We start from the raw sequence: 18,567 nt of genomic DNA on the forward strand, positions 1-18,567 counted from the left end.
GCCTGTGGTCCCAGCTACTCGGGAAGCTGACGCGGGATTGCTTGAGCCCAGGAGCTCAAGGCTGCAGTGAGCTATGATGGCACCACTGCACTCAGGCTTGTGCAACAGAGTGAGACCCGTTTTCTTAAAAAAAAAAAAAAAAAAAAAACTATAATGAAGCTGAAAAATTCCTATTATCTAGTGAAAATGTCGTCATTGTAATGTCATAATGCAACACATTGTTTATGCAAATCCATGATGAAAAAAATAAATCAAGCAAAACACCATAGACATATTTCTGAAAAGAGCAGTATCTCCCAAAGAGACTGAGGCAGGTCCTTCAGGAGGTATTCTGGAAGAAGGCATTGTTATCATATAAGATGACAGCTCTATAGAGGTTATTGCTCCTAAAGACCTTCTACAGGGACAAGATGTGGAGGTAGAAGACAGTGATACTAATGATCCTGACCATGTGCAGGCCTAGGCCAAAACGTGTGTCTTAGTTTTTCTAAAAAAGTTTAGAAAAGTAAAAACAAAAATGTAAACAGAAAAAGCTTATAGAATAAGAATATAAAGAAAATATTTTGGACAGCTATACAATGTGTTTTAAGCTAAGTGCTGTAACAAAAGTCAAAAAGTTAAAAAATTAAAAAGTTTATAAAGTTAAAAGTTATAGTAAGTTAAGATTTATTACTGAATTTAAAAACTACTGTTAAATTAAATGTAGCCCAAGTATAGTATTTATAAAGTCTACAATAGTGTAATGTCCTAGGCCTTAACATTCATTCACCACTCACTCACTGACCCACCCAAAGCAACTTTCAGTCCTACAGGCTCCATTCATAGTAAGTGCTCTATACAGGTGTACCATGTTTTTTCTAAAGAAATGGAATCTTGTTATGTTACTCAGACTGACCTCAGACTCCTGGATTCAAGTGAATCTCCCATCTCACCCTCCCGAAGTAGCTGGGACTAGAGGCACACACCACCACGTCTGACTCCATTAAAAAAAAAACCTCTTATACTGTAATTTTACTATACTTTTTCTGTGTTTAGATATGTTTAGATACACTGATACCACTGTGTTGCAACTGCCTACAGTATTCAGTATAGTAACATGCTGTATAGGTTTGCAGCCTAGGAGCAACAGGCTATACCATATAGTCTAGGTGTGTTGTACACTATATTATGTAGGTTTGTGTAAGTACGCTCTATGATGTTTCTATAACGATGAAATTGTCTAACCATGCATTTCTCAGAATGTAACCCGGTGGTTAAGCGATGCCTGACTGTATTAATTATTTGTTCATCTCCTACTGTGCCTAATATATAAACCAAAAATTATCATAGAGATGTACGTATAGGAAAAAATACCATAGCATATATAGATAGGGTTCAGCACAACCAGCAGTTTCAGGCATCTACCTAAGGTTCTTGGAACATATCCTTCCAGAATAAGGGGGGACTACTGTGATTGAGTTAAGGATCTTGAGAGATCATTTTGGATTATCTGGGTAGGCTCTAAATCCAATGACAAGTGTCTTTATAAAAGACACACAGAAGAGGAGGTGCAATGTGAAGATGGATGCAGAGACTAGAATAACGTGGCCACTAGAAAAAAAAATACAGAGGAGAATATGATGTGAAAGCAGTGGCAGAGATTGGAGCACTGTAGCTACCAGCCAAGGAAGGCACCACCAGAAACTAGAAAAGGCAAGGAAGGACTCTCCCCTAGAGCCTTCAGAGGGAGTGTGGCTCTGCCAAAATCTTGATTTTGGACTTCTGTCCTCCAGAACTGTGAGATAATAAACTTCTGTTGTTTGAAGGCATCCAAGTTCGAGTATTTGTTTCAGCATCCGCAGCAAACAAACACAGGCCTTAAGAGAATATAATTCACAGTACCTTATATTCTTTTCCTTTAAGTACCATTAAAAACAAAACAAAAAAAATCTCTGAGTTAGATTCTGCTCTAAACAGATCAAAGAGGTCTTAGTAAATAATTTGTGAACAGCTGTAAAGTTAAAACAGCTCAATTTCTGTAAACTTAATGTTTAATGATGTTTTAATACGAAACTATGCCTTCAATGACTGAGACGTATGACTCTTTAACCTACTAAGAAATTACTATAAGAAAATAATTATGTTGTAAACTATCTTTCATTTATCTTCACTTATCTTCTGCCTGCCTGACAATTAACATCAAATTTTATCATATTTCATGTACCTGTCTCTTTTCAGAGTAAACTGTTTAATGTCATCTATGTCTCCCTGTTAAGTTCTTTTTATCTTGAAATTATTATTTTTTTTTCATGTTGCCTGATGTATAATTAGATGACACTTGGTACTGTGTAACCTACAACTGGGAGCACAACTCTTAAAGTGGCTTAGTTTCTGGAAGTCGTGCCATCAAGACAAAGCTAAATTAAATAGAGGAAATGACACAACGAGTGTCTTTCCAGCTTTGAATAAATTCAGAATTAAAGTCTGGCATTATGAAACAATCTCTTCCAAACCTTAAGTTCTATTTTTAACTATTAAAGTGGCAGGTGCCAGGTTATTTGAAAACGTCACATACTTTTTTTCTTTCTTTCTTCATCTGGATGAATGATACAGAGGAGTTCATGCTCTTGCAGGGTCTACCGGTAGGAAGTCCATTCATGAAACCATCAATGTCACTGCTACAAGACATTTCAAGGAAGAAACTGGAAGACAGAACTAGCACTCACAGCAAGGGAAGGTAGGACTCCCCAACCTCTCAGACTCAATCCCCCACCACCACCGCTTTGGAATCCCCGACCCTCTTCCCAGAGTTTTCCTGTGGCTTGGGTAGGTCAGCCCTGGGATCGAGCCAGAGCGGGCACCCGCACGCCCAGGGGCTTGCCAGCGCAGACCCCACTCCGCCCGCGAGTAGCTTAGTTGGTGGGAAGACTTGAGCTCTCACTCTCGCCCGCAAAGGCAAATCTGCCCCGATCCCTGCAGTCCTCCCCAGTCCCGGAGACAGGTGTGGGCCGCGGAGGGAAGGGGATCCGGGCCAAATGCCCACCCGCAGGCGAGCGACCTGGCGAGGTCCGGCCCACCTTCCTTGGGTTGCAGCCAACGCCGGCAAGCCGGGGTTCAGGAAACGTGGGCGTCTGCCCGGCGCCGGATTTTCAACCCACCGCCAGGACTAAGTAAGGCTCCCCGCCCACCAGCGAGCCACTTTCCCGCGCGGACACCTCTAACTCCTGTAGCTCAGGCTGGGAACTCGCAGATCCAGTGGCCTCCCCTCCCGCCCGCGCACACGTCAGCGCTGGCGTCGTGGAAGCGCCGTAATGTCCCGAAGAAGCGCGTCTCCAGACTTGCATCCCGCTGTCGCAGCTTCAACGGAGAAATCCCTTGCCCCAAGCACAGGTCAGCCCTGCCCGCGGAGTCATGGCACAGCAAAAGAGAGGCTCTCCATGGAGATATGCTCCAGAAACGTGGGTGACTGTGCCTAAAGGTTTGTTAGAGAAGGACAATCAGTGAAGCTTGCTGGCTGTAGCGCCTTACGACGCTCTCCCCGACCCCTTGTCATTTAAAAAGTTCCGCAGGTCTCGGCAGCGGTGGGTTTGTCAGCCCCATCCGGCCGCCAGTCTCCCTTGCCCTATTGCCCACGTTTGTCGGCCTGGTCCAAGTTCTTCCTTTCAAAGCATCTGCACCTGCGAGCCCGCGGCCGGAGGTGCTGGGGGCGTTTGTGCGCGTGTATTCGGAGGCGCGTGGTAGTGATGGCGGCGCTCAGTGAGACTTTCCTGTCACTGGATACTACTACTCCCAACCTTCCTCAAAGCCGCCGGAGCAACCCCCAGGTCTTTAGTTTACAACTGGCAATTTGACTTGCTCTGCTGCATGTCTGGAGGGACCAAGGAAAGTGTGGAGACGCTCCAGGGATTAGGTGATCGGAGCTTGAAAAGAAAAAAAGCCAAACAAATAAACAAAACCCACCCACCCTAACAAATATGAGGCTGCTGGAGAGAATGAGGAAAGATTGGTTCATGGTCGGAATAGTGCTGGCGATCGCCGGAGCTAAACTGGAGCCGTCCATAGGGGTGAATGGGGGTAAGTGCTGCACCTCTGCCGGCTCCACCGTGGCTCCCACTTCAGAACTAATTTGTTAGTCTTGGAAAGGTGGGGCAACCTTCATTGCAAGCGCTTGCCAATTTCAGGGGCACTGACCAGCCTTTGGCCCTTTTGCTGATTTTCTAATTTACCAATCCCAGAGGGAACTTGTAATTAGGAACGGGGCAAAGGAATTTGAGCGCAGGTAGCCTTTTCCGTAGACAAACAATGACTATCCTCAGTGTCAAGAAGTGAGGTTACAGAGAATGAAACTTACTCCTCTTGCCTTCAAAGTAGCATCCTATCCCAAGAGAATCTAGGTTGCTAAGAGTTCAGTATCTATCTTGGAGTGGACCTCATTATCGAATCTACTTTCGAGTCCTCCCCGCCCCCACATTAAAAAAAAGTGGAGGAAAAACAAGAAAAAGGGACACCACCGCCCCCAACTCAGATTTTATGGCCCACATGTTGAAGAGTGATGATTTGCTGTAGTTGCTGGCACTCCAGAAACTCCCAAGCCGACTGACACGTTGCACTCTTTCATTACAGGGCACTACTTCCGTGTGCTGCCGGGATTCAGTTGCTATACTAGCAGTCTAACAGATACAGACTGTTAGACTATGTGTAGTGTAGTGTGTGCTTTGGCAAGGAAATGTAGATGGACTGAAAGCATACTTAGATCTCTGAATAGTGGGAGTTTTGTACTGGAGGTGATGGGCACTGGTGGGAACATTAGAAATATCAGGTTTTTTATGCCCCACCCCCCAATACCTTTAGACAATCTTGTCCTACTTTTCATAAACATTAATTGAATTTATTCAATTCACTTATCTTTTTGACCTTGTTTGTCAGTTTCCAAGCTTATTGACAGGTTTAATACCTAACTCATGCGACCGGAGCAAATAAGGACAGAGGTGAACAGGCACAATCTTTCATAGTAGGAAGCGCTCAGGAGGATATTTAAAGTTATTTGTATCTTTTTGTTAAAACATGATGGAAGTGAATGAAATGATCTCTCAGGAGAACAGTAGTGGTCCCTTCTCCCCTTAACCTCCACCCCATTACTCTGTTTAGAAGTAGCTTCCGTGAACATTTTAAAAGCAATTATTTAAACCAAAATTGTGGAGATGAAGGCTTTTTTGTTTGTTTTAAAATTTTGTTCTTCTGTATTCAACTAAGAACAAAATGTGTAGAATATGTAACTATGAGAATAAAGCAGTTATTCCTGGTGGTTTCTCCCTCTGATTGATGGTAATAGTTTCTTCTTTAACACCGCTGCTCTGTGAACTTTTGGGAAACTCTTGTGAAGATCAGGTCTGTCAAATGAAGACCCCCCTATCCCCGGAGCTAAATGAATAGTAAGACTTAAGAGTACCTTTGCATGATCTGCAATGCACACTTCACTAGGTATCGCTTCTGGTGTTAGATCTCTTATTTGCTCAGTTTTGAGATGAAATTACAGTGGATGCATGATCTTTAACTTTAAATCTGCAGGTGCTAAATTTGGCAAAATATCTTTTACCTTACATTCCCAAATATTCTGTGGGAAGAACGGTGTTGAATGCTGAATCATTTCCGTGGGGCTTTTCTGCAGTGGCATGTATGAGATAGATTCTGCAAACTTATGTGTTCCATAGACTCTGCTTATTAACATTTTGGTACATTATTCTATCATAGAAATGCCGATTCCCATTTTCACTAGTCCTTATGTCTTTAATGTAGGATAATTCATTCCTTTAATTACAATAGAATGTTAAGAGTGAGAGGGTAACATTTAAAGTGTTTTAAGCCAACATGCTTCTTTTACAGTTGAAGATACTGAGGCTTGATGCCAGGTGAGTCTCTCTAGGTTAAGGTAGCTAGCTTAGGGAAGAGGAACTATTGGAGACCAGGGTATTTAAAATTCCTGGGAAACTTCTACTTCCCAAGCAAGCCAAATTCCTTGACTTTAAAATCTGCTCCTGAATCACCCTGCTTAGCTGCTGAAGAAATATTGCTTGTGTGAGCTGCTGAGACAGATTCACTCACAAGTGTAAAGATAATGTACCTCTTTATAAAAGTTTTGGAACAGCCTTCACTGCCCCCAAATGTAATGCCTTTTGCACTTGCCTTCTCCCTTTCCCTCCCTTTTCTCAGATCTCAGCAAAATGATTTGTGTAAATGCCAGGCATATTACATAATTTATTACAGCGTTTGAGGAAATCTTTGTTTCTTTTATTCATTGTTGTACTAAAAATGCCTAAGACATAGTAGGTCCTCTCTCTATATATATAAAATATATATTATGTTAAATAATATATATCATAATATATAATATATATTATCATATTATATATTATGTTATGTATTATGTATAATATATATTCTCTCTCAGAGGGGCCTTGAAATATTATGTATATTATATATTATGTATATAACATTATATATAATATATATAACATAATATATAAAATATGTCATATATAAGATATTATGTTATATATATGAAGACTTTATTATTATATATTGTGTTACATAATATTTATATTATATTACATATATGTGTTGTTTTTTCTGAGCTTGGTCTTCTGTCCATATATCAAGCACGTAGAGAGTTTCAGGCTATGGAGGAGCCATGATTGTTGTCCTGTTGTTTTGCCTAAGTGAGTGTATTAGTTTCTTAGGGTTGCCACAACTAATTACCATGAACCAGGTGGCTCAATACAACAGAAATTTATTCTCTTACAGTTCTAGAGGCCAGAAGTCTGAGGTCAAGATGTTCTCCAAAGGACATCTGGGAAAGAATCCTTTGCACCTTCTAGCTTGTGGTGGTTGCCAGCCATTCCTTGGATTATGGCAACATAACTCCACTCTCCACCTCTGTCATCACACGGCTGTCTTCCCTCTGCATGTGTCTGTGTCCAAATTTCCATCTTTTAAGAATACTGGTTATTGGATTAATGATCCTCCTAATCCAGTAAGATCTCATCTTAACTTGATTACATCTGCAAAGACCCTATTTCCAAAAATGTCACATTCACAGGTTCTGGGTGGGCATGAATTTTGGGAGTGGGGGACACTATTCAATCTAGTACAAGAGGACTGAATAGAATGCCATATATGAGATGATCTTAGATTTTTTTAAATGTTGCCATATACTAAGATTTCTCAGCTTTGGCACATTGACATTTTGAACATGATAATTTTTGTTGTTGGAGGGGCTGTTCTATGCCTTCCAAGATGTTTAATACAATTCTTGATCTCTACCCACTAGACGTTAGTAGCACATCCTATCCCCCAAGTTATGACAACTAAAAAACATTTCTAAACATTGCCAAATGTCCATGGAGGGCAAGATTGCCACTGCTGGAGAACCATTGGTATACAGGTATAAAATGTCATTTTCTCAGGACTGCATTTTTTGAAAGAATGTTGATCTTTGTTAGCACATTAGGTCTTCAAGTCAGTTGTGTACATGTCACAAAAGATACTTATATCAACTCACAAATGATACTTTTAACTATTGTTCTCACAGTGTTAACACATTTGAATGCTGCCATCCTAACTCCAGAGAGGATTTCCTGGAAGGCAGGGATCAAGCCTGACTGGGTCACCACGTATCTCTAGGGCCTAGCATAATTTAATAATAATTACAGTCATAGCAATATATTATTGAGTACTTTATATGTATTATCTCATTCACATGGCAAGTTCTTAATAAGTATTTGTAGAATGAATACTCTTGGGCAGTACTGAATGCGTGTGTGATTACAAGCTTTTGTTTCTGGTATCCTAGAAGAAATGAAATAATATTTGCTAAAGAGAAGGGAACCTCTTCCATTGATACTCTTCTTTGGGTTTGGGGGAATTTTGATTGTTATATAAGCGCTGATACCATGATAGATATAATTAGGACCTGTATTGAGGGATGTTGCTTACGTGCTCTTCTGTGTGCTTCTTTATTCTTCTGGTCTGAGGATACTGTGCTGAGCAAGACAGCCATGGTCCTTGCCCTCTGGAAAATGCTCTCTGGAGTTAGGCTGTATCATACAAATGCTTACCTCTGTCGGGACAGTAGGACACTAGGGGTGACACTGATATCTAAAGTACCATTTGTTGTCCTTCAGTAGATTATAATTATTATTATTATTTTGAGACAGAGTCTTGCTTTGTTGCCCAGGCTGTAGTGCAATGGTGTGATCTCGTCTCACCGCAACCTCTGCCTCCTGGGCTCAGGTAGTCCTCCCACTCAGCCTCCCAAGGAGCTGGGATTACGGGCATGCATCACCATGTCAGGCTAATTTTTGTATTTTTAGCAGAGACTGGGTTTTGCCATGTTGGCCAGGCTGGTCTTGAACTCCTGGCCTCAAGTGATCTACTTGCCTCGGCCTCCTAAAGTGCTGGGATTACAGGTGTGAACAAATAGATTCTTCTTTAGTGCCAAGTTATATGTTGAAATTCTTTTCTAACAATAACTCATTTTTCTCTTTTTAGGACCACTGAAGCCAGAAATAACTGTATCCTACATTGCTGTTGCAACAATATTCTTTAACAGTGGACTGTCATTGAAAACAGAGGTACTGTCATCTATGGGACACATGAAAAGCAGGGAGAAAAATTTAATTTGTACTTACCTTAAATTTCAGAGTCCTCTGGTAAAGCTGTTTATAGCTATAATCTGAAGGATTCACTGTAGCAGAAGATAACTTGGTCGGCAAAGGACTTGTGTTTCATTCCTGCATACATGCATTATAAAAGCTGTACAGTTGAGCAGCATGGGCCCTGAGGATGTGGTTATAATGAGTGTGTTTTTAATATGACAGCTGAACTGAAGGATCTACTTTAGTTCTACTTCAGCTTATGGTGGTAACTACAGTGGTACCTACTATGCCTGGGCACATTTGAGCTGTTGACGTTCAGTTTCGTTTCCATAACTTTTGTGGATCATCTTTGGTTTCCAGGACTCATGCTATTCAAATAATGCTTAATTTGTCATAATTTAACTAATTTTTATTAGTTAATTTAACTAATTTTTATTTTTATTTAGAAAAGCTTATTGTTCCTTAGCATATCTATTAAATATTAATAGATGTCTTAAGAGAAATATTGGTGTTTTTCATTTGACACATATGTGTGTGTGTGTGTGTGTGTGTGTGTATATATATATATACACACACACAGCATACCCATATGTATGTAATGTTATTTACTGATTCAGGTTTCACCGAACATGAGATTCTCTTGGAAGTAAAGAAATCCAGACATTTTTACATTTACTTGTGAGAGAGGAAGAGTAGAATTTATGATTCTCTTTTGACTTACAATGGAAGAAAATGAGAGAGGAGAAAATACCCATTTGCTCTTGAAGAAATTACATAAAACTATCATTCTAACATCCTGTTCTTATGTAGATGGGAATATCTCACTATAAGAAGGTTTTTTTTGTTTTTGGAAATGGCTTTAAAAATTAAAATTCTGGTCTTACCTTTATTTAAGTGTGATTTGAATGAAGACTAAATTTAGTTATTTCCTTCTTAGACCACCCTAGTAGCAACATGGAAAAAATATGACTTTACTAAATTTCTGTATTCTGTAGCCATCAGGTTGGTATAAATCTTTTCATTGGGGTTTTTTGTTTTTGTTTTTGTTTTTTTTTTTTTTTTGAGGAGACAGAATCTCACTCTGTTGCCCAGGCTGGAGGGCAGTAGTGCCATCTCGGCTCACTGCAACCTCCACTTCCCAGGTTCAAGTGATTCTCCTGCCTCGGCCTCCCAAATAGCTGGGACTACAGGCACTTACCACCACGCCTGGCTAATTTTTGTATTTTTAATAGAGGTGGGGTTTCACTACATTGGCCAGGTTGGTCTCAACCTCCTGACCTCAAATAATTCACCCACTTCAGACTCCCAAAGTGTTGCGATTACAGGCGTGAGCTACCATGCCCGGCCTCATTGGGGTATTTTTTCATATACATAGGATCATTGTGTAGTATCTATAACTGATAAATTGTGTCTCAAGAATTGTAAATATTTTCTGTGATTACTTGCTCTTCTGAAAATAACTAACATGGGATGTGATTTCCTAGTATGTCAAATTCCAATTTTGGTAAACAATATTGATATGAGAGGACCATGATTACTACTTACAGGGCACAGACTTTTGTTCTGTCAACATATGAGTTCTAATATTGGTTCTCAAATGTGGGGCACAGTGATACAGAAAGATACTTGCCACTACCATGTTGGACTGGTCTTGTTTGGAGATCTTCCTGCTGACCTTGGCTAATGCTCTTTATGGAGCAGCTTTCTAACCCAAGTCCTTTACTTGGGACGTTGTTCTATGTTCCCTGGTGGCTGCTTAATGGCTAAAGCTGTTACTTATGCCATGGGAAATCCAGAAAGCGACTTGATTTCTCTCACTCCTTAGCTTCTTAATGCGATTCTGTGAAACAGCCAACTTTATGGGATGAAGGAGTTGAAGAAGGAAGAATGTCACAGCTGTCAGCATTTCTCTAAGGACTGACTTCTTTTGTAAGCACCTAAGAAACCTTCAGAGTCATCCAGCTAATTTGGATCTAATGAAGTGCCGTGATCTCATGCTTTATTGTGGTATCTAAGCAGCAATCAAAGCCATTTCTTCCATGAAAAGCCCTTTTCAAACGAAAACAACATTAAGTCATTTTCAAAAGCCATTTAACTTAAGATGTCCTAGATTGTATCACTGTGTAATATTAAACCACTTCTAAACCCTGCTAATTTCATGGGTAACTTGTTACTTAGGAGGTAGCAGTCATATTTGTTTACTAGTTAGTAATCCTAAATTCATTTCAGTGGGGATTACGATTTGTATATCTTATTAGGTCCTAAAATAGTTCATTTTTGCACACAGGAGACAGTGAATTATTATTGATTTGAGTTTATTTGGAAGCATTTGTGTTGGTCCCATTCAAGTTTGATTTATATTGAACATTTCTTGTATGACTCATACATTGATTTAATGACATGTATTCTAAAATTTGTTTTACTAATTTGTTAAAATTATAAAGGACACTGTACTAATGCAATGCTGAGTCTTCAGTTTTATGACTATTTCTAGTTTTTTGAAATTTTGTTGTATTGAAGTGAAATACGATCACATTTAAAATTCATATTTAGTTCACTTCAAACCTGTAGTTTTGGAGGATTTGTCTCTTAGCCAACTGTGGCAGGGCGAATTTGTTTAAACAAATATCAATTAAGTGTTTATGGCTACAAGGCATGGTGCTGGGGATGGAAACAAAGGTGAGCAGGAGACTCAGGGGCTGAAAAAAGGTCCTGAGTAGGGCAGACGATGCAGGTTTTTCTTTATTTTTCTGTAAAAATTATTACTTTTTATCCTATTAGCAGAAAAGCAAATATAGCAAACTCTAAACTTTAGACTTATACTGTTTGTTTCAAGCCCAGAGCTATGAGCCTGACTTTCAGCAAATGAATGAAATGGCAGATGAAGGGTTACAAGAGAAATCGGTGTCTAATGAAAATATTTCTGTGTCCCAATCAGAGCCCTGGTTTTAAGCAATGCTTGATGCTGTCAGTGAGACTCTGGTATAATCAGTACATGATGTGGAGTGTCTTCTTAAGTTTATTTTAATGAATTTTGACCTATAATACATGTGAATAAACAAACTATGATGCAGAGCCAACTTTTTGATTATTCATGATGGCACTTATTTGACTATGTGGCCCAAAATTCTACATGGGTATGTATGGAATAATAACTATTTTCGGATTTACAGGGTTTACTTGCTTGTTCTTTTCTGTTATCTTGTTTTATCTTTATGGTTGTATGAAGAAGATATGGAAAAATATATGACCCTGGGATTTTGTGAAAGTCTTGAAAATCTTTCTTAGAAGCACTTCTCTATTGTTAAGAAGCCCCTTATGAGCCAACATGGTTGGTTGTTGTGAGTCGTTTTGCTGGGTTCTTTACTGTATCATCATCCCGATGCAGTGGCAATTTCTAATTGTCATTTATTAGGTCAGCAGTATTTTCTGAGCACATTTTAGTTTTTATAACTTGTTTCTGTTGTAATAAAAAGTGGTATTTACTTATTGTAGAAAGATTAGAAAGATTAAAAATAACTACTATTAACTATTAACATCCATTTTTTAGTCCTTTTTAAAAAATATGTTTTATATGCATAATATTTTAAAAATAAAATTGTATGTGAATGTAAGTATGTTTATACACATATTGTGGACCTATACACATATACACATGTAATCTTATCCTATTCTTTTCATGTAACATTGTATACTTTTAACATAATTTAATATTATTTAAATTTTCTTTCTATATTATAACAAAAATGTTTTATTTACTTTTATGAACATATGATTTATTCACATAGTTCAGAATTAAAAGGTGTAAAGATATGTGTAAGTCTTTTTTTTTTCACTCTTCCACCAACTGTTCAGTTTTCTTCTCTGGAGACAGACAATGTTAACAATTTCTGTGTACCTTTCCAGAGATATTCCATGTGAAACATACACATGTGTATTCTACCCCCCTACAGATTGTATTTCATACTGTTTGGCGCCTTAACTTATTTTACTTAAAAAACGTATCTTGTACATTGTTTCATCTAAACACATAAAGAACCCCATTTTTGGTACATCTAATAGTATTCTGTTGTATGGTTGTGTCATGATGTATTTTTGTTGTCTTCTATTTATGAACATTTAGTTAATTTACAAGGTTTTACTATTACAAACATGTTGCAAAGGATAACCTAAAAATATATTATTTCCTATATTTGGAAACATATGTGAAGGATAAATTCGTAGACGTAGAATTGCTAGGTCAAATGATATATGTAGTTTAAGTTGTAACAGATATTCCAAGTACCTAGAATGGCACCAGGTGCTCAGTAAGTATTACTTAAATGAAGGAATGAATTGTCAGGTTGTGCTCTCTATAGGTTATGCCAATTTATACACCTATTGGTAAAGTAGGGGAGAGATTCTGTGTACCTGCATTCTTATCAACAGGGTATTTAATAGCTCATAACACTCCAATTAGATTTTAACTTTTTCAATGATTCTCCTATTTTTGGACATTTGTTTCCAGATTTTGCTCTAATAAATAACATTGTGATGTTCAATTTTGTGTATAAATATTTACAATCACTTTTTATATCTTTAGGATAAATTCCTAGTCATAAAATTCTGGGGTCCAAGAATATGAATTATATAGTCCTTGATATGTATTACCACATTAATTTTCAGAAAAGTTATGCCATTTTTTATTCCTATCAGAAGTATATGCAGTCTGGCCATGGTGGCTCATGCCTGTAATCCCAGCACTTGGGAAGGCTGAGGTGGGTGGATCACCTGAGGTCAGGAGTTCCAGACAAGCCTGGCTAACATGGCAAAACCCTATCTCTACTCAAAATACAAAAATTAGCTGGGTTTGGTGGTGGATGCCTGTAATCCCAGCTACTTGGGAGGTGGAGGCTGGAGAGTCGCTTGAACTCAGGAGGCAGTGGTTGCAGTGAGCCGAAATCGCACCATTGCACTCCAGTCTGGATGACAAGAGCGAAACTCCATCTCAAAAAAAGAAAAGAAAAAAAAAGTATATGCAAAAATGCCTTAGTGTATTCTGGCTAATCATTTCATTACGGTATTTTAAAAAATAAAAATACTAATATTTGTTTAGTGTTTACCAAATGCCTCTGAGTATATTTAAATGAGATTTGGCTTCAAGGCTGTTGAGAATTCTCTGAAACTGCTGGTGCGCAAGTTTTCTCTGGAGTGGAGCTCTAAGAATTCTGATTCACTGTAAGGATGACTTGCTTTCTCTTAGGTCTGATCCCAGGACCTAATGTGACTTCTGGTAGGCTGAGTGTTTTCTAGTGGTCCTAAATTAGACTCAGATTGCCAGAAATTCTTTAGATGTCATTTAGGGATGTCTTGTGACCTAACAGGAAGGAACTGCTGTGTGTATCTCCACACAGGGATAGACAGTGGGAAGTGATGAGACTAATCTCAGAATGTGGTGATGAGCGAATGAGTCTGCATTAACGTACTGTTGATTAAACTGATAAACTTTGGCTAATGTCTCTGAGGCTGAGGATATCTTGAACATCTTACCTGAACAAAGGGGCTATTGCAGTTGTATACTTACAACCAGTGACTCTCTGGCATAGTTGAATATGCTTTAATGATGACTTGCTTGTTTTAAAGGACTATAGTTTTTCTAGCACTTTCCAATTTTCTTTTTAGTTTTCCATTTTGTTTTTATTTCAACACAATATAAACTCAAATGCAAATATTTGTTAGTTTATATCTATTTGAATCCCAGAGGTTAGCTAATTATCCTTTTTTTAGTTGTCAAACTCGTAACGTGTGCCTAGTTTGTTATGTTTAATGTGCATTTTTTTCCCCTCTTGGGGTAGCATTGGGAGAAGCAGGCATGGGTTTGCTAGCATGCCAGAAAATTTAATACTGATATTCACCATATAGTAACTCTCAACTTCAATTTCCTCATCGGTAAAACAGGGATAATAGTATTTACTTAATTAGGTTCTTGTGAGGATTAAGTGAGATAACATGTAAAGTGACAAGCTCAGATTATGGCATAAAGCTGGTATTCTGTTAATGTTAACAAAGAATATAGTGAGTAGATTGTGGAAGGAAATGCCATTTGGAATTAGAGACTATCATTGAGGGAAATGTTTTTTAAAGTATTAGTTTGTAGATTCAGTAACATCTTGCCAAATTGAGGACTTAAACCCTTGGTGCAATGCATAGAGGTTAATTACTGTATTTGGTTGAAATGTGATAGATCTTATTAAGGTTTTTTTGAAAAGATTTATTATTTTATATAGGTAAACATACATGTATGTTGTTCAACAATCCCCAAATCTATGCTAATATAAAGTATAGTTGGCTTAGTCCTGGTCCAGAATTTTACACATCTGATTTGTTAGGGCTTATTGTGTATTATAAAGAAATTAGAAAAGAATATTTAATCGAGACGATCCTGGCTAACACGGTGAAATCCCGTCTCTACTAAAAAAAATACAAAAACTAGCCAGGCGAGGTGGCAGGTGCCTGTAGTCCCAGCTACTCGGGAGGCTGAGGCAGGAGAATGGCGTAAACCGGGAGGCGGAGCTTGCAGTGACCTGAGATCCGGCCACTGCACCCCAGCCTGGGTGACAGAGTGAGACTCCATCTCAAAAAAAAAAAAAAAAAAAAAAAAGAGAAATTTTAGGCCGGGCACGGTCGGTTGCTCACGCCTGTAATTCCAGCAATTTGACAGGCCAAGGGTGGCGAATCATGAGGTCAGGAGATCGAGACCATCCTGCCCAACATGGTGAAACCCTGTCCTACTAAAAATACAAAAATTGGGGGGGCGTGGTGGTGGCGGGCACCTGTAGTCCAAACTACTCAGGAGGCTGAGGCGGGAGAATTCCTTGAACCCAGGGGATGGAGGTTGCAGTGAGCCAAGATCTTACCACTGCACTCTAGCCTGGGCGACGAGGAAAAACTCTGTCTCAAAAAAAAAAAAAAAAAAAAAAAAAAATTAAGAAATTTTAAACAAAAATACTTTATAGCCTTCATAAGTAACTTTTTTCTCTTGCATTGTCTCATGTGTATTTACTTATAGATAAAAATTTTAGCTATGAAAAAACTCGAAATTAAAAACTAACTCATGTAATGTTTATTTTAGTAGCTATCTCCTTTCAGGAATAGTTTTCTTACCTTTGTTTATTTTGTTTCCTTAATTTTTCCAGGAGCTGACCAGTGCTTTGGTGCATCTAAAACTGCATCTTTTTATTCAGATCTTTACACTTGCATTCTTCCCAGCAACAATATGGCTTTTTCTTCAGCTTTTATCAATCACACCCATCAACGAATGGCTTTTAAAAGGGTATGTTTCAATCTTTAAAAGTGGGTCCACTTTTAATGGGGCATCTCTAGAGACATTATTGTTTCTATGGCAACTATATACAAAAGGGTTTATGTGTGCTATCTTAAAATGAAGTAAAAACACATCTTTGTTTTCCATTAAAACAATAGTATTTCATCAAGGAAGTTCATCAAATAATTAACAGAATCTTAAGATACACCCTCATGCTTCATCCTGAGGTTTTAGGATGAGCACTTTTCTGAGAATTTTAAAGAGTGGTCTTGGAAAAAAAATGAGAAGGACTAGTAGATGTAAGATCTGTATGCCAGTCAATTGGATGTCAATTAATTAGAAAATAGCGGAGTATAAGGTGTGTTTTAGAAATGTATAAGAAAGAAAAAAATACCTATATATGGGACAAACGTTACCTTTCCATTGTTTTATGTTTGATATAATAGTTGAACTTAGAGCCTGAAGATTGAATTCTGACCATATCCCTAACATACTATGTGACTTCGAGCAAAGTTTTTAAATAGTTTTTAATGTCAATTTCCCTATCTAGAAAGGAGGATAATCATACTTTTACTGCTTATTTACCAATGATGTTGGGGATATCAATTGAAATTACTTATTCATTGATTCAAGTTATTTATTTAGCTTCTACTTTGTTTCAGGAGTTATTATAAATATTGGAGAAACAACAGTGAAATGCCCATTAGTTTTGCACGTTGGGGAGTCTCAGGGGGTGTGGTATCAATAAACAAGTACGTAGATGAGCAAGATAGAGATAAATGATGTGAAAAGAACAAAACAGTGAGATAATGTGAAAGTGGTTGGGTGGGCAGGCAGGTGATTAATTTAGATTTCAGAGTTCTGGGGGCAGAATGTTCTAGGGAAAGGAAACAGAATGTACAAAGGCTCTAGGGCAGGATCAAGCCTGTTGTGTTTTCCAGTCAGTAAAGCAGCCAGGAAGGCCAGAGCCTGGTGATGTAGAGGAAAAATACCATGTCCTAGCAGTAGAAAAGTAGGCAGGAGGGGGGCGGAGCAAGATGGCCGAATAGGAACAGCTCCAGTCTCCATCTCCCAGCGCGAGCGACACAGAAGACCGGTGATTTCTGCATTTTCAACTGAGGTACTGGGGTCATCTCACTCGGGAGTGCTGGACAATCGGTGCTGGTCAGCTGCTGCAGCCTGACCAGCGAGAGCTGAGGCAGGGGGAGGCATCGCCTCACCTGGGAAGCACAAGGGGGAAGGGAGTCCCTTTTTCTAGCCAGGGGAACTGAGACACACAACACCTGGAAAATCAGATAACTCCCACCCCAATACTGCACTGTAAGCACACCGGCACACCAGGAGAATTTATCCCATACCTGGCCGGGAGGGTCCCACGCCCACGGAGCCTCCCTCCTTGCTAACACAGCAGTCTGCAGCAATCTAACGGCAAGGCAGCAGCGAGGCTGGGGGAGGGGCGCCCGCCATCGCTGAGGCTTAAGTAGGTAAACAAAGCCGCTGGGAAGCTCGAACTGGGTGGAGCTCACAGCAGCTCAAGGAAACCTGCCTGTCTCTGTAGACTCTGCCTCTGGGAAGAGGGTACAGCTAAAAAAAATAACAGGGGAAGCAGCAGAGGCCTGTGCAGATGCAAATGACTCTGTCTGACAGCTTTGAAGAGAGCAGTGGATCTCCCAACACGGAGGTTGAGATCTGAGAAGGGGCAGGCTGCCTGCTCAAGTGGGTCCCTGACCCCTGAGTAGCCTAACTGGGAGACATCCCCCACTAGGGGCAGTCTGACACCCAACACCTCACAGGGTGGAGTACACCCCTGAGAGGAAGCTTCCAAAGTAAGAATCAGACAGGTGCACTCACTGTTCAGCAATATTCTATCTTCTGCAACCTCTGCTGCTGATACCCAGACAAACAGGGTCTGGAGTGGACCTCAAGCAATCTCCAACAGACCTATAGCTGAGGGTCCTGACTGTCAGAAGGAAAACTATCAAACAGGAAGGACACCTATACCAAAACCCCATCAGTACGTCACCATCATCAAAGACTAGAGACAGATAAAACCACAAAGATGGGGAAAAAGCAGGGCAGAAAAGCTGGAAATTCAAAAAATAAGAGCGCATCTCCCCCTGCAAAGGAGCACAGCCCATCGCCAGCAACGGAACAAAGCTGGTCAGAGAATGACTTTGACGAGATGAGAGAAGAAGGCTTCAGTCCATCCAACCTCTCAGAGCTAAAGGAGGAATTACGTACCCAGCGCAAAGAAACTAAAAATCTTGAGAAAAGAGTGGAAGAATTGACAGCTAGACTAATTAATGCAGAGAAGGTCATAAACGAAATGACAGAGATGAAAACCATGACACGAGAAATACGTGACAAATGCACAAGCTTCAGTAACCGACTCGATCAACTGGAAGAAAGAGTATCAGCGATTGAGGATCAAATGAATGAAATGAAGCGAGAGGAGAAACCAAAAGAAAAAAGAAGAAAAAGAAATGAACAAAGCCTGCAAGAAGTATGGGATTATGTAAAAAGACTAAATCTACGTCTGATTGGGGTGCCTGAAAGTGAGGGGTAAAATGGAACCAAATTGGAAAACACTCTTCAGGATATCATCCAGGAGAACTTCCCCAACCTAGCAGG

At 39.4% G+C, this 18,567-nt stretch overlaps 1 protein-coding gene across 7 annotated transcripts in view; it reads left to right on the forward strand.

Moving 5' to 3' along the window:
* Window positions 1–3,699: 3,699 nt before the first annotated feature.
* The window catches only part of SLC10A7 (solute carrier family 10 member 7), a 277,847-nt gene continuing 262,979 nt past the window's right edge, over window positions 3,700–18,567 (forward strand). For 6 of the 7 annotated variants that reach the window (XM_023227260.1, XM_023227265.1, XM_023227264.1 and 3 more), the window contains exons 1-3: window positions 3,700–4,053; window positions 8,527–8,609; window positions 15,809–15,945. In XM_023227260.1, the coding sequence (XP_023083028.1) occupies window positions 3,954–4,053; window positions 8,527–8,609; window positions 15,809–15,945 (320 nt within the window). In that variant the 5' untranslated portion in view covers window positions 3,700–3,953. The remainder of the gene's footprint in view (window positions 4,054–8,526; window positions 8,610–15,808; window positions 15,946–18,567) is intronic. The other variant, XM_023227284.1, reaches the window with a different exon arrangement.

Source organism: Piliocolobus tephrosceles, chromosome 3 (genome assembly GCF_002776525.5).
Source record: "Piliocolobus tephrosceles isolate RC106 chromosome 3, ASM277652v3, whole genome shotgun sequence".
Lineage (NCBI taxonomy): Eukaryota > Metazoa > Chordata > Mammalia > Primates > Cercopithecidae > Piliocolobus > Piliocolobus tephrosceles.